General features: G+C 36.2%; 1 protein-coding gene across 1 annotated transcript; it reads left to right on the top strand.

The window, feature by feature from the left end:
* Nucleotides 1-3228: 3228 nt before the first annotated feature.
* BOD1 (biorientation of chromosomes in cell division 1) lies at nt 3229-23502 on the top strand. Its single transcript, XM_074292092.1, has 4 exons — nt 3229-3705; nt 12129-12253; nt 21396-21595; nt 23084-23502. Exons 1-3 carry the CDS (start codon nt 3244-3246, stop codon nt 21592-21594), a joined length of 786 nt encoding a protein of 261 aa, XP_074148193.1. The 5' UTR covers nt 3229-3243; the 3' UTR covers nt 21595; nt 23084-23502.
* The last annotated feature ends 746 nt before the right edge of the window (nt 23503-24248 follow it).

The raw sequence follows: 24248 nt of genomic DNA, 5'->3' as shown, positions 1-24248 counted from the left end.
TCTCTATGTTAATCCATCAAGATAACATGAAAATCAACTCTGTAGATAGAGTTTCCAATCCAACTATTGATTGTAAGAATATGAACCAACAGCTTAAATATGCTAAAATCTTGAGTTAAGCTTAGGTGAATTTCAGCCATAATATCTTGAGTTGATTTTTTTTTTTTTTTTAAGAAAAGGAAAAAAAAAATCATAAGTTTTCTTGAACAAGAGGTTGGGCTGGAAATTAGGAGGTCTGTGGTTCAAATCCCAGCTCTGGTTTTTATTAGTTTTTATATAGTTCTAGAGGTAGCCCAGGAGAGCAGTATCTAAAGTTCAAATACAGACACTTATGATGTGACCCCCGAGGGAAGTCACTTAAACTCCATGTGCCTCAGTTTCCTCATCTATAAAATGGGAATAATAATTGTCTCTCCTAAGGTTTTTGAGGATAAAATGTAATATATTTTGAAAACATTTTGCAAACCTTAAAGGGCTATATAAATACTATGTATCATTATCAGCTATATAATTTGGAGCAAATTAAGCTTTGTCAGTGCTTTAGTCGGTAACCACATCCTGGCAGTGGATCATCTTCATGGGTAATCTGGAATCATGAAGAGCCGGATTCAAGTTGTGTCCCTAATAAGCCTTAGCTGAGAACCCAGGGCTGGGCTCTCTAATAATAATGAGTTGCTAATCTTCATTTTTTCAGGCAAATTAATAAGTATTTACTAAGTACATATTCTGTGCCAGACACTATCTATGCTAAGCACCTGAAGCTCCCTGTACCTGTGAAATCATGGTCTGGTAAACCATCAAAATCAAGATTTTTTTTTTTTTTTTTTTTTTAATTCTCTGGGCTGACTTCAGATGAAAACAGTAAGGCAGTATAAAACAGGAGGCAGACTTGAATTTCTAATACAACACTACCGTCTAGTGGCTGCCTTTCTGCATGACACTTCACTATGTTAATTCAGTTTTTGTGGGCTTCTACTTTACCAGGCCCTGAGTTATGTGCCAAGGCCTGGATCAACCTCCATTTCCATTCCGTCAATACCAAGGAGGCTGGATTATGAATGTGAAACACGCTTATTCTCACAGTTTCACCAACCTGGCACTAGGAGATGATAATGGATTCGGAGTGACAAGACTGGAGTTTGATACTGTTTATTAGCTATATAAACTTGGATATATTCCTTCAACTGGGATGTTCCACAAAAACAGGATCCCTTGAGGTCACTGAATTCAATTCATTCATTTTATATGCGAAAATTGGGTCCCAGAGAAGTAAAGTCTTTTACTACAGTTCATACAGGTAGAGCTAACTTGGATCCTAGATGCTTTCTGGAAATCAATTTACTCATCTGTATTTAAAAAAAAAAAAAAAAAAAAAAAAGAACAAACTGGATCCTAGATGATCTCTGGAAATCAATCTACTCATTTATATTAAAAAAAAAAAAAGTAGAACAAATTTGGATCCTAGATGATCTTTGGAAATCAATCTACTCATTTATATTTAAAAAAAAAAAAGTAGAACAAATTTGGATCCTAGATGATCTTTGGAAATCAATCTACTCATTTATATTAAAAAAAAAAAAAAGTAGAACAAATTTGGATCCTAGATGATCTCTGGAAATCAATTTACACCTGTTTGAAAAAAAAATAAGGGGCTCTCTCAAGCCCTAGGATCCAATGGCCACTAAAGTATCAGGAAATATTTAATGAAATTGACAGCGAACCACCTGCTCACTATTGCTATGTGCAGTATCACTTGGATTCATATAACTGTTATGTCCTGAAGGCTCAATGTTCCTTTTTTCTCAGGGCTGACTTAGATACTCACGAAATAACCATTATTTCACACGTATTGACATTTGTTATCATCAGTGATGAAGAATTTAGTCCTTCCCTCCTTTGCTGTAAAATTCCTCCTCCATACAGTTCATTCCTTTCTGCATTGAGCTAGGCTGGTTTTTAGTTGATGGGCCATTTGTTCCTAGGCTGAAGCCTTTCTGAGTAGTAGTAGTAGTAGTAGTAGTAGGCCCTGTTGGAATTTATAGTCCGCTAAAATAACCTTAGAGAACCTTGGGTTTCCTCTATAGGGAAGAATTTAGTGGAAATGACTAGAATTACTTTTTTTTCTTTTCCCTTCACTTGGAGCCATACAACTGGAGAGTGTGATTGAGAGTCATCGATGGAGAGAAAATCCCTATCTTCCTATATGTGGATATTTATGTATATATACATATTTACAGATACATGTATATACGTGCATGAATATATGTATATACAAATAAGCACATATTGAACCTATTATGTTAATGCATGCATTGTATGCTTATGCATATGTATTTATGCACATCACATGTATATAAGATTACACATATGTGTTCATGGGATTGTGAGGTTTAAGACTGAAAGGAACTTGAGATTTTGTTGTTGTTCAGTTAGTAGCTCTTGATCCCATCCGGGATTTTCCTGGCACAGATACCAGAGTAGTTTGCCATTTCCTTCCCAACCCTACCTTACATAAAGAAACTGAGCCGCAGAGTTAAGTGACTTGCCCAGGGCCCCACAGCTAGTGCACATCTGAGGTCACTTTGAAACTCAGATCATCCTCTAACCACCCCACTGTCTATCCACCCCAATCACTGCAAGCCTCCTTATTTACAGCGGGGAAACCACGACTCTAAGAGGAAACGTCGCTGTGCCTTATGGCACAAGGCGAAGGATTTGGACCCGGGTCTTTGATTCCAGCTACGCCAGGCTATCGTCACCGTAACTTGAGAAATTGAAAGGAAAATAGACAGAGGTCATCTCGCTCCTCTTCCACCTGGGAATTCTCGGTCTATAAGACACAGCTGGGATCTCTCGCGGCTTCACCATTGTGAAATTGATTAAGAAGTTCTTATAGAATTCTGTGACTTGAAGCCGGGAGTTCAGCTGTCATCGCAGAGTCCATCCCTCATTTTACAGATGAGGAAACCAAAGAGAAATCGAATGACTTATCCAAGGTTGCACAGAGATCAAAATTTATACATTCGTTATTCGGCATCACCTTTTGCTAACCGGGAATAGTGTGCTCAAACACAAAAGAAGAAAAGTCTCAGAACTACAATTCCCGGTAAGACCAAGAAAAACGCGATTGATGTGAGCCTTTCCTACTACTCCCATTTGCTTATGGGAGTTATAGTTTAATATGGATGAGAAGTTTTCTATATCAAGGCGAGTCCTCCCCACCCAAGGACTCCCAGCCCCAGGATGCATAGCGACTATGACGTAATCAGCGGGAGACGTGGAACACGTGGTTCACTTTCGTCGCGACAGCAGCGGTCGACGCTCCAAAGGGATCTGCTGCCGTGTTTCAGGTTGCCCCAGCTCGCCTGGCCGAGGCCCAGGCCCCGGCGGGTAGTGGCCGCCCCCTCAGGCCCCGGGCGAGAACCGCCGGCGTGGCCCCGGGCCGAGGGTGGGGCCATGGCGGACAGCGGCGGAGGGAGCGGTGGGGCTAGCGCGGGCGGCGGTGGCGGAGGTGGTGGCGGTGGCTCCGGCCAGGCCTCGGCGGCCTCAGCCTCGGGCTCAGCGGGCGCAGGTGCCGGCGTTACCAACCCGGCGTCTCTGCCGCCCGGGGACTCGCAACTCATCGCGCTCATAGTGGAGCAGCTCAAGAGCCGCGGCCTTTTCGACGGCTTCCGCAGGGACTGCCTCGCCGACGTGGACACCAAGGTAGCGGCGGCCCCGAGGCCCGAAAGACGGGCGCTGGGCCTGGAGCCGAGAAGCCCAGCGTTCAAAACCCTGTCCCCTGTGCCATTTCACCTCCCCGGGCCTCACTTTGCTCATCTGTAGAATGGGAATGATAATGCCTGTAGCACCTCCTGGGTTACTATGTTGTCGTATGAAAGTCGGCCTACAAAAGTCAGGTATTACTGCTCCCTGCACATCCCCTCGGGGCTTCAGGTTCCTGACGTGTGCTGATGAAGGGGTTGGACTAGGGCTCGCGCTCTCCAACTGAAATCTTTGGGGAAACTTGATTCAAGAAATATACATATAATCTTGATCACTTTCAATATGGTTTGTTAACTTTGTAACCGTCTCCTTCTCTTCGTCTATTCAAAAACATTCCAAGAAAGGGCTCGTAAGTTTCACCACGTGTATAAAGGGGTCCATGATGAAAAAAAAATTACTTTTATTTTTAAAGGTGAGAAGCCCTGGAATAGAACATTTCTAAATATCCCTTCCATCCTAGGCCCACCGACTTATGGGATGACTCCAACCTCTTCCAACTCTAAATCATAACTCTTCTAACCCTAAACTCTTTTTGAATAATCAAATTTCTTACAGCTCTAAGCCTCGTGTGACTCCCCAGCAGCCAGGGTCAGTTGTATCAACCTGGCAGAAAGATATTTTTCATCCCTAAATCTGAGGAGGGGGAATGTCTGTGATTCTTAGTTTGTTCATTTCTATTTCAGTAATTAATTAAAGGAGCATTTATTAACATCTGTATGTTTGTCAGGGGCAGGGTTTGTGTCAGAATAAAACTTGATTCCAAGTTTGTAGCAACTAAAAATCTCATAAATTCAACCTTCAAAATATATACAGAATAATTAAGTGTTAGTTATATAAAAACTAATTTAGGAATCACCAACAACTGTGAGGGTAACCAGATAGGCGGCATGTGGCATTTGAACTTTGAAGAAGATGGAGGTGATACAATATATTCCAGGTATTGAGGACAACCTGTGTAAAATTGTGAAGTTGGAAGATTGAATGCATAAAAAGAAATTGGCCAGTTTGGTTACAAAGTAATGTATGTAAAAGAGTAATGATCACTTTTATTTCCCTTATCTCTATTTAGAGAGCCACAATCCTAGTTCGGACTTTCAGTATGCCTCTGTCCCAGATTATTTAAAGTCCTTTGGTTTTCCTATTTCCAGTCTCTCCTCTCTTCAGTTTATCTTCCACACAGAGGCCAGAGAGATGTTCTTATAGAGTAAAATGGCCATTAAATGAAATAAGTTCCAGCAGCTCCTCCTTATCTCTAGGAAAATATTAATTCCTTCATCTGGCATGCAAAGCCTTTTCTTTACTGGGCTTTTTTTTTTTTTTTTTTTTTTTAATTTCCATTGTTTTTTCCTGTTTATATATTGGAGATGTAAAATTGGCAAAGGTTGGCCATTGGTTGGGATAATAAGGGAGGAATTTTGAGTGACAGAGATTTCAAACCTGGAAGAATGGTAGTCAACTCATGAGAAATAAAACTCAAAAGAAATGAGAGTTGTGAGGAGAAGATAAGTTCTCTTTTGGTCAAATTGAATTTAAGATGCCTGTAAAACACCTTCTTGGGGATGCCCTATCATTTGATGATAAAGAACTGAAGCTCAAGGGAAAGATTGAGGCTAATCTGAAAGTCATGAATCTTTTTCTAGTCTTTGAACACCATTGATACCCCTTTACATTTTCTCTTCTCTCCAGGTTTTTGAGCACTGCTCTCTTCTGGTTCTCCTATATGTATGTTCCTCTTTCTCCTTTACTAGGTCCTCATTGAAGCTATACCTACTAACCTCCAAGGCTCTGATTCTGAGCCCTCTTCTCTGTCTGTGTTGTTTAACTGGATGATCTCATCATCTCCCAAACTTTATTATCTCTATGTGTCTGGCACATAGTAGGTGCTTAATAAATGCTTGTTACCTGACTGACTTGATTTTGAGAAAAGCCCCAAACCACCCATTCCTCATTCTCTGATTTTCACCACTATCTTATTCCTTTGTCCCTGCAGATTCTTGCTCCCCTTGGTGACTTTTCCTGCAAACTCTTGGGTTCAAAACAGATGTTCCTCATTATCCAGACTGCTATCATGCCCCACTTCCCCTCCTGTTTTTCAGCTTCCTTTTTGTGTGTTTTCTTCTTCCCTTATCTCTATTAAATGTTATTTCCCTGAGGACAAGGACTATCAATCTTTTGACTTGTATTTGTATCCTCTGCAATTATTAAGCACTAAATTATTGACTGACTGCAAAAAAAAGATTGAAAAAAAATGGCCAGGTGAGTGAGAGGGACCTGGAACAAAGCATTATTTTAGGAGGAGTAGTCAGCAGTGTCAGCTTATGCTTATAAGTCTAAGAAGACAGACAAAAGGGTTGGGCAATTAAGAGACCAGTGATACCTTGAAGAGAGTAGGTTCACGTCTATGCTGAAGTCTAAAGCTAAATTGCCATGGGTTAGTTTAGTAGGAATTAAGAAAGTTAAGTAGACTATGACTGAAAGGGCTGAGCTTGAAGGTGAAGAAATGATATGGGAATTTACAAAATAAGTAAGGAGATTGACCAAGAGAAAAATCCTCTCATCCTTTGAATGTGTAGCAAAGGGGGGGGAGAGTAAGGAGCTGATAGAGGTCATCTAAAGTGTAGAATTGGAAAGAAGTAGCAACTTGATACAAAGTGCCTCAATGACTCAAGATCTTTTTTTCTGATGGGAGTGAAGGGCTAGTATAGATCCCTTGAAGAGAAAAGAGAAAGTTTGTTAAAAAAAAAAAATACTGGAGGGTGGAATAGAAAGTCATCAAGGGAAAGTAGAAGGCTTATTGTGAAACAGTGGGGACACAATTGAGATTATATAACTTAAAAGTTGTCATCACTAGCATCTCTGTTGAACAACTGAAAAGTGCATGGCGAAAGATTTAGAATAGAAATGAATGTCAGTAAGAAACTAGGATAAGGGATTTGAGAGAGAATAATGTAAATTTGTACCCGTTAAATTATAGGATGAATTCCACTATCCTCTGCTTTAGTTTCTTTTGTCTCCTTATCCATATCACTTATCATGCCTTTATGCAGTCCCACCAGAAACTGCTTTCTTTACTACTAAATGCGCGCTGAGGAGAAAATCATGAAACTATATTGATTTGGTCCATTAAAAGTTAAAGTAACCTTGGCTCAGTTCCCATTCTAGAAGGCAATCCTTACCTCGCCAGTCGTTTGGCTAGCCCATTCACTACCGCAGCTTATCCAAAGTGGTGATTTGCAGAGTTCCTTCTTCCTTTTTCTTTGATATCACTCAAATATTTTCCCAACTATCTTCTCTACTGTCTCTGATAAAATATTGTTCTTTTCTTTGCCAAGTCAAACCTTCACATACTTGTCCCTCAGCTTTCATCTCCTCTCTTCTCCAGTTTTACTATTTAGTAATCTCCATCACAATCACCGGAGGCAGGTCTTATTATTGTCTCCTTTTGACTGTTGAGGGAACTGAGACAACTACAAATTAAGTGGCTGGCCCAAAGTCACAAAACTAGGAATATTCCCAGAGGCTGCATTTGAACTCTTGATTCTAGACCCCTAACTCTATTCACTGAGCTACCTAGCTACCACCTATTTACTGGTTCCTTCTCTGCTGCCTACAAATATGATCATTTTTCTCTTCTTTTATCCAAGAAAGAGAAAGAGACCTTTATTTGATCTACCATTCTAGCTGTCTTTCCTCCTCAGCTAAATTGCATGGGAAAAACAATTTTAAAATCAAATCAAATCAGGTCTACAGTCCCTCAGCCTTGTCTACATTCTACTCTTTGGCCTCTTCAAGGAAGTGAGACTGCTTTCTTCAGAGTTATCAATGATCTCTTTAATTAGAAAAACCTAATGACTTTTTCTCAATCTGCAACCTTTCTTATTCTGTAGCATTTGATATTGTTCCTGTATATTCTCTCCTTGTCCCCCTACACCTCATGATACTACTTCTCAGTCTCCTTTGCAGAATGTCATCCATGTTATGCTTCTTATCCTTGAGTATTTCCCAAGACCCTGACTCAAACCCTATTTTCTTATATACCTGAGATCTTAACCTTTTTGTCATGACTGGTCCACTTTGACATTGTGGTGAAATCTTATAAGTCCTTTCCCAGAGTACTAATTTTAAATGCCTGAACAATGTAAAATTTTAAAGGAGTGTATTGATATTGAGTATATTCTTAAAAGCAAATTCACAAACTTCTTGAACCTCAAGTTAACCATTAGCCTGTCCTTTCTTGCTTGATCTTATCAGTTCAGTGATCATTGCTATGGAGATGTTTTCTCAGATTCTCAGATTACCATTTCTTGAACCATTGTCCTGAAATCCTAAGTGATCTTCTGGATATTTCTTAATGGATGTCTCATGTTTCATAGGCATTTCAAGCATTATGTATTTGAAATAACCCAACATCTCCCCCATTCTCCATCTTTCCCTTTTTTCTAACTTTCATATAACTGTGGAGCATATTGCCATCCTCCTAGTCATATGAGTGTCATTCTCAACTCCTCTCTCTCCCTCATCCCATATATCTAGTCTCTTCTCGAATCTTGTCATTTGTAACATCTATTGTATATGTCACTTTCTTTCCATCCCAGACTCCCCCTTAGAACAGGTCTATCACTTTTGCCTGGACTACAGCAATATTCTTTTAATTGGTCTCCAAAACTTTCCCTACTCCATTTCATTCTCTACTCACCCTATTTTCTTGAATTTTTGATCTAACCAAATCACTCCTTCAGTCAGTAAACTCCAATGGATCCCTATTACTTCTTGATTAAAATACAAATTCCTTGGTTTGACATTTAAAGCCATTCACAATCTGGCCCCATGTTACTTTTCCTATCTTCTTATACTTGACTGCCTTACATAAGCTCTGCAGTTCAGTTAATCAAGTACTATTTGGTGATTCTCAAATATGACCCATTTGTTTTGACTTTATATATTTTTTGCACTTGCTGTCCCTTGTGCTTAGAATACCCTTGCTTCTACCTCCTAGTTTTCTTATCTTCCTTAAAGACTCGGCTGAAATAGTACTTTTTTTTTCTTTTTTTTTTTTTTCCCAAAGACGTCTTTCCTGTCTCCCTCCTTCCCTTCCCACAGACCCTATTGCTTCTCCTCTCTTAAGATTACCTTCCATCTACTCTATATATCTTGTACATAGTTATTTATATGTTGCCTCCTTAAAATATGAGCTTCTTAAAGACAAGGGTAGAGTTTTTGTCTGTCTTTGTATTTTGCATAGTTTCTGTTATGTAATAACTGCTTACTAAATGATAAAGTTGAAATTTAAAAGGGAGGAAAAAATCTAAAGCAGGAATTATGACCAAAAAAGCAGAGTGCAGTGAAATGAGTAAAAGGTGTAATGAGGAAAGAGAATAGGTTTAGAGATGGTAAAAAGCACTGGGAGAGATGGAGTGATGAATTGTGATAAGATCAAAAGAATTTCTTATTTGCAGATTGTAGCAGACAAGGATGATGACAGAGGAAGAAAAATCCTGTATGATGGGCCTGGAGTGAAGATGTCTGTCATGGCAGTAGAGGACAGACCTGTGATGTCAGGCTAAATGTAGGATTGTCATTGTGAATATTGTAGACCCCAAATATTAGATGGAGAGAAATAGTATAGTTTAGCTTAGGAAGGAGGGAGAATGACCTACTTCATAGGGGTCAGTTACAAGAATCTGGTTAGGGTTATCTATGTGAATATACATAACAATTCTATCATAGCTGAGGCAAGATTAATTTCCAGGTATTCTGACCCTGTTGCCAAAAAATTCATCATCTGATGACCTTACATTTTGGCTGGTTCTTACACAACAGTTTGTTGCTGGTTCATATTTAAAATTTTCTACCTTGCCAGTAGTTAAACATTAGAATAAGAATTTTTAAAACTTTAGATTAGAACAACAGTAATCTAGGATCACTTTCCCACTAGGACAAAGCTCTGGAAAGAGACTTTAATGAAGGTTTCTCATATATATGAAAAACATTGTTTTGAGGAGTTGTTATCAATTGTTTCTTCCTCGTCACATCTTCTTTTTAGTAAAATGGAGTTCCATTTCAGAAGGCCCTCTTAGCGTATGATAAATTTGTATTAACTCCTGAATATTTTTTTCAATTCTGTGATCAGGATTGTTCTAGTTGGAAATAGGCATTCCTCTGAGACCTTGATATTGCTGTAAAACTGACTATTCCTGTGATCTATGTTCCAAAACTAGTCAGTCGTTGTCTAAGAGAGAAATGATCTATTATGCTTTTGCAATTAGAATACATCTCAAAATTTTTTCAACTAGTAAGTAAAACAAAGAGTTAAACATGAAGCAAACACATAGTATCCTGGCAGAATTTAATGGCAGTTCAGAATTTTTAAAATATATATTACTTTTTAAATTGCATAGAAGAGAACAGAAGGAAAATTATTAGAAAATGCAAACAAACAGGATAGCTTTGAAAGTAATGTGTTGAATTTATGATATCATTGTAGAGAGAAGACAACTATTTGTCATGCTGATTGTGGCTTTAGCATACTCTTCTCTTGCATATGGAAAATTTCAAATAAGAAATTTTTAATAGAATTTAGTGGTTGTACTTTTTTTTTTTTTTTAACATATAGCTTTTTATTTACAAGATATATGCATAGGTAATTTTTCAGCATTGACAATTGCAAAACCTTTTGTTCCAACTTTTCCCCTCCTTCCCCTACCCCTTCTCCCAGATGGCAGGTTGATCAATACATGTTAAATATGTTAAAGTATAAATTAAATATAATATATGTATACATGTCCAAACAGTTATTTTGCTGTACAAAAAGAATCAGACTTTAAAATAGTGTATAATTAGCCTGTGAAGGAAATCAAAAATAGAGGGATTGGGAATTTTAAGTTCACAGTCATCTCCCAGAGTTCTTTCTCTGGGTGTAGCTGGTTCAGTTCATTACTGCTCTGTTGGAACTGATTTGGTTCGTCTAATTGTTGAAGAGGGCCACATCCATCAGAATTGATCATCATACAGTATTGTTGTTGAAGTATATAATGATATTCTGGTCCTACTCATTTCAGTCAGCATCAGTTCATGTAAGTCTCCAGGCCTTTCTGAAATCATCAGTAGTTGTACTTTTACATAACATTTACATTTTAAAGTAATTCCTCTATAGGTGTTTTTTTGTGTGTGCTTTTGGTTTTTTGTTTTTGGTTTTTTTGTTTGTTTGTTTGTTTTGTTTTGTTTTGTTTTTTGAAATAACATATTTGCCCTTCCCATAGATTCATAGAATGTTAGAATGGGAAAGGAATCTTAACAGATTCTCTAGTCCAACCTCTTCATTTGACAAATCAGAAATCTGAAACCACTGGAGGCTAGATTTACCCCTTAGTTACAAAAGTCAGATTTATTTTTTGAACTACCTAATTTGCCCAGTAAGATTATTTGAATAATTTGTGTTTACATTTAAAGGGAAAGGTAAAATTTAGGATTAAACTGACTCTACTTAGAAAATGATCTTGTATCAGCAAGAAAACTCTTAACTTCTCAGATTTCTTGGGTTAGTTTGAGCAATGCAAGAATCTAATATATATTTCATTGTGGAATCAAAGAATGTAAAAAATTTTTTCCTTTACCTGTTATAAATGGAGAAAAAGGAAATTTCTTTCAAAGAGGTTTTTTATCCTTTGGATTTTGAGCCCTTTGCCAATCTGCTGAAATCTATGGACTCTTCTCAAAATAATGTTTTTAAGTGCATACAATAAATAACATTATAAAAGAAACTCAACATCAAAATAACAATGCTAATATTTAAAAGAAAACAAGTTCATGAACCCCTGATTAAGAATCCTTACTTAAAACCTTTCTCTAGGTGGGAAAAATGCCATAAGGTTCTTGCAATTGCTGCCTGGGCTCTTTAGGAATCCAGAGAAGTTGGAAGAGTATCATCCTAGGTCAATTATGGGGGTCAAGTTCAGCTCCTTCTGTGTGGTTAGAAGTTTTTAACTGGTGCAGATAATAAGGCTTGAATTCTATGAATATGTATCTATTGTATAATAGGCTACTTTTTAATTCTAAGTTTTCAAATTTGCTGGTTTTAAGTAAAATATTTCAACCAAGAAATTCTTCAGTTAGTTATTTAAACATTCATATTGAAAAGAAACTGAATTCAGTTAGATATTTTTGGCTACCCCACAGCAGTTAGAAAATGTCTGGTTGGACACCATGACTTAAAGTTGTCTGCATTTTTAAGTAAAATGTTAATTTACATGGGCACATAGAGGTACATTTTGACCTAGGGATAGTGGAAAATATTATGCAGGACTCAGTCCTATTAGAAATTTTGGAAAGTGGCTTTTCTGATTTTTTCCCCCTCCCTCTTTCAGCCAGCTTACCAAAATCTAAGACAGAAAGTAGACAACTTTGTGTCAACTCATCTGGACAAGCAGGAGTGGAACCCAGCAATGAACAAAAACCAGTTGAGAAATGGGCTGAGACAGAGTGTGGTTCAGTAAGTAAACAGAATTGAGTAAATAGACAGCAGTCATGAATATAAGTATTTAGACTCCATTTATTTAGTCAAGATTATGTTATTACGTAGTAAAATACAAGTTTTAGAAGAAGCAATAGAAGTACTAGACTATGGGCTGACATAAGTAAAACTGTCAGTCTTTGATACCTCTAAAGCTTTTTAGTATAGAAAGTCTTTTGTATATACATTTTTGTTTCTTGGATAAGAAACAGTAACTTCTTTCATTATGTTCAAGTATAATTATTTTATGGTTTAAATTGAAGTCTCATTTGTGTATTATTGTCATCACTAGCTTGAGTAGAAGATAACATTCTTAGAACAAATTTACTCTCATTCGTATAGTAGTGAAATTGCAATTTTCAAAAAAGTTTGGGGTTTTATAATTTGTCCTTCAAGTTTGTAGTGTTGTTGTGACTTTAATAAATTTGTTAATGTTTGTTCATGCATGAATTTGATTGTTTTTCTTCTGTGTGGAAGGTTAGCCTCAAAATATTACACTGACCAAACTATTATTATCAGTGATGGAGAAAGGATAACTTTTTGTTATCATCACAAAAAATGAGAATCTTTTTTTCTATTATAGCAAAGTCAGCACTCTCCAGTTTGATGCAGGCTTCTAAAACTTTTGACAAGAAAAGCTAAAATTTCAGAAAAAACATTTGTATTAGCTTTTTTTTGAATGGTAGATGAGGGACTAATGATGCAGAAGATGTTGTAAACTACTTTATTTAAAATCATAATTTATTGTTTTTTTCTCTAGGGAACAGATTATAGCATATTAAAAGGAGAAGGTATAGATATTAGATAATGGATTAGTGTTTGCACTAGTTTCCATTGGATTACTACGTGTTTCATCAGTATGTCATGAGACTTTTGTAACATGGGAAAAATACTTTTGAAAACTGTGATAGATCCTAAAGTAATCCAAGATATTATTATTGTGGAATTTTGTAAAGATTGTAAATACCTTGCCCTACATAGTATATAGATCTGGAAAAAAAAAAAAAAAACTGTCCCATAAATATCAGTGTTCCTTCAAACTCTTAATTCCTCATCTCTTCAATTCCTTCACCTCAACCTCACATAAGATTAGTAAGACCCTTCATCTCTTTTTGTGATAAAGAATTCTGAAATTTCTCTATTTTTCATTCAATTTCTTATGTCCCCCTCCTTTTAACACTATTATTCATCCTCAACATTAAGTTCGTTTCCTCTATTCTTCGGTACTTTTCCAGTTTATCAGCCTTACTCTGGTTTTACTGCCTGTCCAGTTTGACTTTATAGTTAACCAAATTTCATCATTACATTGTCTTCTGCTCTTAGTTCTATTGTGGCCTTGGCAAATCTTTAGCTTGGGTTAGTACAACAATCTACTCCTGTGCTGCTTAATAGTGTTAAATGAAGCTACCTCACCATACTTGGTTTCACTACAAATTTGTTACCTAATTCAACTCTGTTTTCACTGCAGCAAGGCAATTATGTTACTCCTTAATCACTGCACTGTCCTACCCAGAGTAACTTTTTCTTCTGTTGCTTCCTACACTTCCCCATAACACTGTTCTTTCAGGAAAAAGATCTATCATGTTTCGATGAGAAAATAAATACTCATTCATCATGATTTCCCTCTTTTTCCCCCACTAACATCTTCCATCATTGACATCACTCCTTATTCTCCCTTCTTTTACTCTAGTTTCTGATGAAAAAGATGATCTTTCTTACCAAGGCCCTTTATTTGTATTCTTGATTCCTTTCTTTCAAATTCCTTCTATTCAAGTCCCTCTGCGCCCCCCCCCCCATTAAATTAATCTTTTTTTTATTTGTTGTTATTTGTTGGCTCATTCCCTGCTGCCCATTAACATCCTCACGTCTCTCTTAATTTTTAAACCCTTTACTTCATCCATTCCCCCTCAAGAAACAAACAAAAATCCCATTTGATCCTATTCCATAATCCATTATCTCTTTTCAGCCAAACTCATGGAAAAAACTCATTCACAAAAAATTATTACGGTAATTACCTTTATTTCTTTTCAGTTCTATGCAAATCTGATTTCCAGTCTCAGTTAATTTAAACTTCTCTCTACAGATTATCAAGGACTCCTAATTGTCAAATCTTATGGCCTTTTCTTAGTTTTCAAGCTTCTTAACCTTTCTGTGATATTTGACATTGGACACTCTTTCCTGACACCAATTTTTTTTTTTAATTAAAGCTTTTTATTTTCAAAAAATATACATGGATAATTTTCCACATTCATCCCTACAAAACCCTGTGTTCTAATTTTTTTCCCTATCTTTCCCCAAGATCTAATTGATATGTTGGACATATGCAATTCTTCTATACAATATTTCCACAAATATCATGCTGCTCCAAAAAAATCAGATCAAAAAGGGAAAAAAAATGAAAAAGCAAACAAAATGCAAGCAAACAACAACAAAAAGAGTGAAAATACTATGCTGTGGTCCACATTTAGTTCCCACTGACCTCTTTCTGGGTGCAAATGGCTTTCTTCATCACAAGACCATTGTAACTGGTTTGAATCACCTCCTTGTGGAAAAGAGCCACTTCTATCAGAATGGATTATCATATAATCTTGCTGTTGCCGATAATGATGTCCTGATTCTGCTCATTTCTCTTAGAATCAGTTCCTGTAAGTCTCTCCAGGTCTTTCTGAAATCATCCTGCTAATTATTTCTTACAGAACAATCACATTCCATAACATTCATATACCATAACTTGTTCAGCTCCAACTGATGGGCATCTATTCTGTTTCCAGTTTCTTGCCACTACAAAAAGGACTGCCACAAATATTTTTGCACATGTAGATCCCTTTCCCTCCTTTAAAAATCTCTTTCAGATACAAGCCCAGTAGAAACACTGCTGGATCAAAGGATATGCATAGTTTGATAGCCCTTTGGGCATAGTTCCATATTGCTCTCCAGAATGGTTGGATTACTTTACAACTCCACCAACAATGTACTAGTGTCCCAGTTTTCCCACATTCCCTCCAACATTCATCATTATCTTTTCCTGTCATTTTAGCCAATCTTAGAGGTGTGTAGTGTATCTCAGTTGTCTTAATTTGCATTTCTCTGATCAATAATGATTTAGAGCACCTTTTCATATGACTAGAAATGGTTTTCCTTTAACTCAATATAATCAAAATTTTCCATTTTGCATTCAATGATGTACTCAAGTTCTTCTTTGGCCACAAATTCCTATCTTTTTCACAAATCTGAGAGGTAAACTATCCTTTATTCTTCTGATTTGCTTAAAATATCACTCTTTATGTTTAAATCATGAACCCATTTCAACCTTATCTTGGTATATGGTGTTAGGTGTGGGTCAATGCCTACTTTCTGCCATACTAATTTCCTTTTATTTTCTAGCATTTTTTGTCAAATACTGAGCTCTTATCCCAAAAGCTATAGGAATTTGAGCTTGTCAAACACTAGATTACTATAGTCATTGACTATTTCATCCTATTCCACTGATCCATTATTCTTTTTCTTAGCCAGTACCAAGTGGTTTTGATGATCACTGCTTTGTAATGTAGTTTTGGGTCTGGCACAGGTAGGCTACCTTCATTAGCATTTTGTTTCATTAATTCCCTTGAAATTCTTGACCTTTCGTTCTTCCAGATGAATTTTGTTATTATTTTTCTATCTCTGTGAAGTAATTTCTTGGGAGTTTGATAGGTATGGAAAGGAATAAGTAGATTAATTTAGGTAGTATTGTCATTTTTATTATATTAGCTTGGCCTACCCATGAGCACTTGATATTTTCCCAAAAGATTAGATCTGACTTTGTTTATGTGGAAAGCCATATTATTCTTAATGGTTCCTTTTCACTTTCCTTTTAGGTATCCTCTTTTATTTCATGTCCTCATCTTTCTGAGCCCTCAATTTGTTCTTTGTTCTCACTGTGACCTCCATTCTCTTTACCCCTTAAATCTTTTCTAGGGTATCACTGTTGCACTGTTTCACTCTCCTCCTTTCTCGTCTTCTCTTTAGTGAACCAACTCTACATTATCTTCTCTCAATTCCTTAACCACTTATCCTGTTGGTGATCTTGCTCTCCTAAGCACTATCTTTATATTACATCTGCTGCTTTCATTCTTATTCCCATATGGCTGAACAAAGTTTAAAAGAAATTCTGAAACTGCTAAGTCATTGCATTACAAATTTGTTACATAATCTCAAGTGGGTTCTTCATTAAAGCAAGGCAATCCTTTTATACTTCCTAATTGACTATTCCACTCAACACAGCAGATTTTTCCAATTTTTTTTTTTTTAATCCTTCCTCAAACCTTTCATAGCTTTCCCTCCATTCATCCTTTTAGCAGGAAATCGTGCTCTTTATTTCATTGGGGGAAAAAAAAAAATTAAGCTATTCACAAAAAATTCCTTCTCTCCTCATATCCCATCACTCACTCATGTGCTGTTCTGGGCTAAGCCTGACACATAGGTAGGTACTTTTACTTTACGTTCAACATTGGAACAAAATAAGACCTCTCATATATTATTCAATAGTTAGCAAAAGGAAATTTGATTTCATTCAGCTGAGTGATGATGTAATTAAGATCTGCCAGTCCCAGTCTCTGAGAGCCCTGCCAGTTCTTCCTGGCTATTCTGTACACAGGCAATGAAGATATGATGTCAACAATATGAGTTCTTAATGTTCTGGGCCAACAGCTTCTTAAGGAATGTCTCAGTACCTTTTAAGAAAACACTAACCCAAAGTTCCCATGGATGGAACTGTTAGGTACTGCTTAGTCCCTTTTAGAAAATGCTTTTTCTCCACTATCTTTCTTCACCCATCTCATATGAAGATACAGGTCTTACATACATAAGTGATTCTATTTCATCCTACAGAAGATTTCTTTCATCCATTTTGTTGAATTGTTTCAGTCATGTTCAACTTTTGTGAGTTTTGGCAGATACACTGGAGAAATTTGCCTTTTCCTCTCCAGCTCATTTTACAGATGAGGAAACTGAAACAAACAGGATTAAGTGACTTGTCCAGCTAGCTCATGTCATAGACAAGATTTGAATTCGGGAAGGTGAGTCTTCCTGAGTCTAGGCTCAGAGCTCTGTGCACTTCACCACCTAGCTGGCATCTTTTATTCCTGCTGCCTTCTTATCTTCAGTCTCTTCCTGTCTACTGCTTCCTTGCTGCTTACAAATATGCTTATATTTCCCTCAAAAAATTAACCCTTAATATGTCCCCACTAATTATTGTTCTTTCTTCTTGAAACTCCTTGAGAAAGTTTGTCATAACAAGTAGGTAATACCCCAGTAAAAAGCTTCCACTTCCTTTCCTCTTATTCTCTTCTCAACTTTCTATAGTTGGACATTCTTAACTAAAACTGCTCTCTAAAGCAAGGCTTCTTAAACTTTTATTACTCACAACCCCTTTTCTCCTTAGAAATTTTTATGTCCCTAAATATATAGGTATATAAAATAGATATACAGATTAAACATTTACTGATAATGAATCCTAATTTGTGGGAACCTTCCCCCCATTCACTTGCTAGACCTCATCTGGGTCCATAACCTATAGTTTAAAGCTGGACTCCAAAGTGGTACTAATCTCCCCTGGCTCTCTTCTACCTCTCTGACTGCTTTTTCTCAGTTTGCTTTTCTGCATCTCATCTAGGTCATGCCTGCTCACCATGACTGATGTTTTCTCTGATCTATTTTCACCTCTCTGCCTATTGGATAGAACCAGATAGACCTTTTAAAACTTAGTATGTTGAGATCTGAACTTACTATCATCACCTTTTTAACTCCCCTGACACATCATGGGCACTACTTTCATACTAGTCACCCCAGCTAAATAACCTCACTCCTGTTCTTTGCTCTTCATCCCCTCCTATGTGTCCCTTTCTTTCCTCTGGCAGCCACCACTCTGATAGAATTCCATCATCTCATGCCACTTCTGTTGCATATTGGTTTCTCTACCTCAGCTATCTCTCCCTTCTGATTCATCTTTCACCTGGGTGTTAAGTTGATTTTCCTAACTTGCAGGTTTGACCATGTCAGCACTACCTCCCTATCAATAAACTCCATTGCTTTGCTTTTAATGCCAGGACCAAGTTATAAAAATCATCTGGATTTTAAACCCCTTCATAATCTATACCTCCATCTCCTCACTTTTCTACTCTTCTTAGACTGCAATCAGATGATATTGTACTACTTCTTGTCTCTTGCAGACATTCAGTCTCCCAACTCAATGCCTTTTTACTTGCTATCTGACTCTATACCCTGGAATTCCTTCCCTCCATATTTCTGATTGCTAACTTGCCTAACTTCTTGGCAATTCTCAACTAAAATTCAACATTCTGCAAGAAACAGTCCCTTTTAATGTTAGTGCGTTCTCCTATGATTATCTTTAATTTATTCTATATTTTGTTTGTATATAATTATGTATATGTTGTACCCATTAGACCATGAGCTTGAAAGAATAAGATGGTTTTTTGCTTTTTTTTGTAATTTCTTTACTTGATTATGTACTCTGTTGGCTTCATTTGTATCTTGATGCACATGGCTCCTAGATCTGTATCTCCAACTCTTTTATTTGTCCTGAATTCCTGTCCTCCAATCTTCAAATGCCAAACAACCTCTGAAACTCCATATGTCCAAAATAACTCATTTTCTTTGCCCTTCCCCCCAAAAAGCAAAATAAAACATGCCTACCAGATTTTAGTATTTCTGTTCCCAACCTCTGTCATCCTCAACTCCTCATTCTCCTTCACCTTGCATATCCATTCATTTGCTAAATGTTGCTTTTTCTACCTCTGTGCAATGTCTCTATCCCTTCTATCTTTATACAGCTATCACTTTAGCTGTGGGCCCTATTATAATAGCTGTGACAGTGTGTGGCAAGTATCAGATTACAACATAATTGGGAAACATTTAACAACATAAATAAAAAATATATGTATATAGTTAATTTGTGATTTTCTAAATCAGTATGTGGCCAACAGGGAATTTCTATTGTATTGACAGTATAGCTCTAATCAGTTTCCATAGTTATTTAGTATAAATTTGAACATATTTCCCTACTCACCTACTCAGCCACCTCCAGCTCCTTACTACCCGATGGTCAAATACAAACTTCTCTGTTATTTATTTAAAGTGCTTCACAACCCAGTTCCAATAAAACTTTTTCAGTTTTATTAATACATACTTTTCAGTATTCTTCTGTCCAACCAAACTAACCTTTTTATTTCTCAAACTTGACAGGAAAAAAGGAGGAAGGGAAGAGATTATATTATATAGAATATACTATGTGCCAGGCACTGTGCCAAATTCTTTACATATATTATCTCACTTGGTGATCCTTATTGTTATTCTGAGGCAGTCTGTAATTATCCCTTTTTCACTGTTGAGGATATTGAGGTCAAGGTTAAGTGACTTAATCAGGATCACACCTAGTAAATATCTGAGCCAGAATTGAACTAAATAGGCACTACCTAGGTGACACACTCATGTCCTTCCTTCTGTACCTTTACACAGGCTGGTTTCAATTCCTGGAATGTACTTCATCATCTTCTGCCATCCTTCCAAGCTCAACTCAAATATCTACCTTCTTCAGGATGCCTGTTCTGATTCTTGCTCTTCTCCAATCTCCAGCTATTAATGCCTTTCCTTTTAATTACTTTTATAAATTTATTTTTGTTTATGATCTTAAAATATAACCATGTTGTTTTCCCCATTAGAAACTCCTTGGTATCAGAGACTATTGTTTTTTGGGTTTTGTGTTCTTTGCCATTAATTTAGTGTTTGCCACAGAATGTTGTTTTTTGCTTATTTTTGTCCTCTACTGTATAAATTTTGGAATTTGTGACACAAATTAAGATTTGTGTTTATCTTAATAGATTTACCTTAATGTAGCAAAATGATATCAATTAAGATATATGGTTCTAAGCTTCCTTTGGGGTATTTGGCTACGATAAGTACTTGATACTGGATGTACAGATGTAGTAATTGGTATTTTACTTTCTGTTTTATATAGAGCCTAATAATTAGCTAGATTATCAAACCAGCAAGGTATTATAAAGATAAAGTGACATAATTATAAGAAATTAACTCCCAAATGACAGTTGTTTGCTTAGTTACACATATTATGCAGAAGTTCTGTCAAAACTCTTGACACAAGCTTGTAATGACTGCTTAAGAAAAGCCCCTTTTCATGTGGTTCATCATGGTAAGTCCATCATCTTGGACTAAACAAAGACAATGCAGAGAAATTCCATCCTTTTTAGTGTTTCACTCCCATTTCAGCATCTACCAGCCTTACTAACCACCTCCTTTCCCCACTGCTCACAAAATGGAGGGATATTCCAAGTGTCAATTGTTCTCTTTTGGGCTATTCTGATTATCTTCTGTTTTGAATAAGTGGTGTGAAATAAGGGTAGAAAGGTAGATGTTCCTGGTTTGCAGAGGACCTTTTTTATACCCAGTTAAATCCAGGCTTTTGGGCTTTTGGGAGCCTTTGAAATCCTTTAAGCTAAGGATATAAACATCTATTCATAAGGAAATTATTCTGTCAGAATTGTGTGGGGGTGGAAAGGGAAGGGATTGTTAATGTAGGAAGACTAGATAAAGATAGTGAGATCTGCTGAGAGGCCTTTGCTGTAGTCTGGATGGATAAAAGAAAAATCTGTGTTGTGGTAATGATAAAAAGTACTGGAGGATAACTATAGGCTTCAGAGATTTCCTGGGTAAGCTGTGTAGTGCTTAAAAATGTTTGACTTAAAAGTTGAAGGAAAAGGAAACATCTAATATATAAGAAAAACCATTTTGAGCTTTAGAGACTGGATTAATATTTGTCCTATTGAAACAGAAAAAAAGCCCTAAAATTTCACTAGGTTGTATACAGATAAAAGTTATATTAAGTAGTCTGTGTTAGTGCTTGAGTTTGGGGGGAAGAATTTTAAAAGAAAGATGTTAGATTGTATGTGGCAAATGGATTGCTGTATGAAGGAATTAGTGAAGGAGTTTGATTCTCACCATGTTGACATTTGTGTGGACATAGAGGCTCTCAAATTACTATGATTAGGATAAAGGTGATGATTCTTAAAGGAATTGAGTAACAATGATTTATTTGTGTTTACACAAGGTCAGGAATGCTGGAAGCTGGAGTGGACAGAATTATTTCACAAGTGGTGGATCCAAAACTAAACCACATCTTTAGGCCACAAATAGAGCGTGCAATTCATGAGTTTCTGGCTGCACAGAAGAAAGAAGACACTATACCAGCTCCTCCTCCAGAGCCTGAAAATCAGGATCCACCTGCTCCTTCTCAGGATTCCTCTTAAGGTATTATGTCATTATATTTAAATTTTCCAGTAGTGATTTACTTTACCTGGCACTGTCCTATGTGATTATTTATTTTGTACACTACATTAGCCAGTCATTTAAGGTGACACTGAGATGGCACCTAAGCCATTATGATAAATTATCACCATTGAATCACACAAGGTACTTCAAGAGCCATAATTCCCCCAGGAGTCCATCGGTTTGTTTTTGCATTGGATATTCTGTATAAAACTTCTATATCAGTGAATATTTGAGAGTTTGTGACACCAGAGCCAAAAATTAAAACTATGATAAGTCTCTTCATTTTAAAAAACATCTGAAATGATCAATCTGTATAGCAAATAAAATTCCAAGGAAAACTTTTTCTTTTTGAAGGAATGTGTGTCCTAGAAATGAGTTAGAATTTTATTTTATGTTAAATCAATTTTAGAAAGCTTTCAGTAATGTCTTTGATGGAGTTCAACCAATCTCCCAGTATCTACTGGGGGGTATCATTCATTACTATGATATTTAAAGTTTGACCATTCAGGTATCAAACAATCCTATGATTTTATATTTTACTTTTTAATTAAGTTCTGAACCAAATTGCAACAGATTGACTGTTGTGAGATTGTATTTAATAGTAATAGCTGGTGATAATAGCACTTAAGGGTTAGAAACATTGCTTCTGATCCTTAAAATAGCTCTGTTTGAGATACATTATGTAGACTTTTTGAACAGATGAGAAAATAAGACTGAGAGAAGAATAAAGGGCTTATTGGTAGTTTTACAATGAGAAGGATTTGTATTGTCATTCTTGATTCCCAAATGCAGCACTCTTTGTACCATGCCATGTTGGATTTCTGATATGATTTAAATTTATTATTAAACTGGGGAAATATAAATACATTTCAAAAGATATATAGTACTGGCATTTCAGGTGAAAGTTAATTACATTTCAAGCTATACAAATAGAAAGGATTATATATATATATATATATATATATATATTTAGAGCAACTTGCATTCAAATTCTGTTTCTGCCGCTTGATCTTCTAGATGATCTTTGGAAATAACCTGCCCTTTTGGAGCTTCAATTTTCATATATGTAAAATGAGAGGATTGAACTAGACCACTAGTGTCCTTTTCAGCTCTATTCATATTAGGGTTTTCTTAGTAAGATTTCCCTTTATCTGAAATGAATTGAACAAAAACTGAGGTTAGTCATTTTATCTAATACCACTAACTAAATAGTGGAAGATCCCAGGTATACATGAGTTTTTCAAATAGGAAGAAGAAAATATAGCTTCTCTGTCACCATAATTTTAGTTCATGTTGGAGTATTTTTTTAAAAACAAAGACTAAACACTAAGTTCTGGGATATCCTATTTTCCCTTTATTTCTCTGGCTTAACTGAATTCTTTGGGTACCAAGAATTTTAAGGGAATATGGTTATTTTTCCAAAAAGTGGTATTTGGATCTGATTGTATTTTTTTTTTTTTTTTACAGCCTTTTTTTCTTATGCCTTTGATGACAGCTGCTAAAAATTCCATGTAATTGAGTGTGAATAAGCTTATTCGACTTGACAAGACTGCAGCCTCATGAAGATCTTCAAGATTGTAGAGCCTTCAGATTTCATTCCTTAGTGAGAGCAGTGTAATAGTTTGAAGGGGAAAATGCAGTTTGCCAGTAGAGAAATTGATATGGGACCTTCATAATCCTTAAGAAAGCTATTGAATTGATAGGTGTAAGGATTAAATCCTTACAGGCACTCAGGAAGTTGCTTAGAACTTCTGCCTTTTGTGTAAGTTTTGGGGAGAGGGGTGGGTAGTACGTGTTGTAGGGGTTTTGTTACTTTGACATGGGAGGGATTTGAATTGACTTATTAAATGTTCTTTTCACTTTTCTAATAAAATTTTTTAAACATACCTGCTTTTGAGTCCTAAATATAAATCATATTCAGCTTTAGATTCTGTGCTCTAAAGTTTCCTTCCAGCTCCAGAAGTCATTCTTAAGTGTTTTTATTGTTAAGTTTTAGTGATATGAAAATTCAGAGTCGTAGTTTCTGGGTTTGAGTCCCTGTTATAACCTTGGCCAAGCTACCTTGGGGCCTGTGTCCTCATCTTATAAAAGGAGGGACTAGAACAAGATTATTTTAAGATATCTTTTAACCCTGATTCTTTACTTCACTATTAACCTAGTTTTCTATTGCTAAGAAAAAAAGTTTGATTTTTTTTTTTCCCTATCAACTTAATATATAAACATAAAGGCTTGATATTTTAAACTCCTGAGTATTGTTAAAGTACAACTCCTAGATCTTGCTCTGGGTTCTCTTTGCACTAAAGAAATATAAGGCGTGACTATTCTTCCCACCCCTATTTCTTTGACATAAAAATATACATTAAAGATTTGCTGGGTTGGAAGATAAGAAACTCTTTGCCCTGGTAGTCTACTATTTAGTAATGGAGTAAAATATACATGCCTTAATTAGAAAGTATTCAACTTGATGTCAGGAAGACCCGAGTGCCTTAAATGATCCTGGTGATCCTATATGAGGATCCTATATGATCCTGATCACTGAATCAAATAGCCCTTAAAGTATGTATATATTTTACCTTGACTGATGTTTAAAAAGTTTGAGAAATAATGTCTAGATAACTAATTTTATAAATAA

This window comes from Sminthopsis crassicaudata, chromosome 2, assembly GCF_048593235.1.
Source record: "Sminthopsis crassicaudata isolate SCR6 chromosome 2, ASM4859323v1, whole genome shotgun sequence".
Taxonomy (NCBI): Eukaryota; Metazoa; Chordata; class Mammalia; order Dasyuromorphia; family Dasyuridae; genus Sminthopsis; species Sminthopsis crassicaudata.
This window is presented reverse-complemented; position numbering and strand designations above follow the sequence as displayed.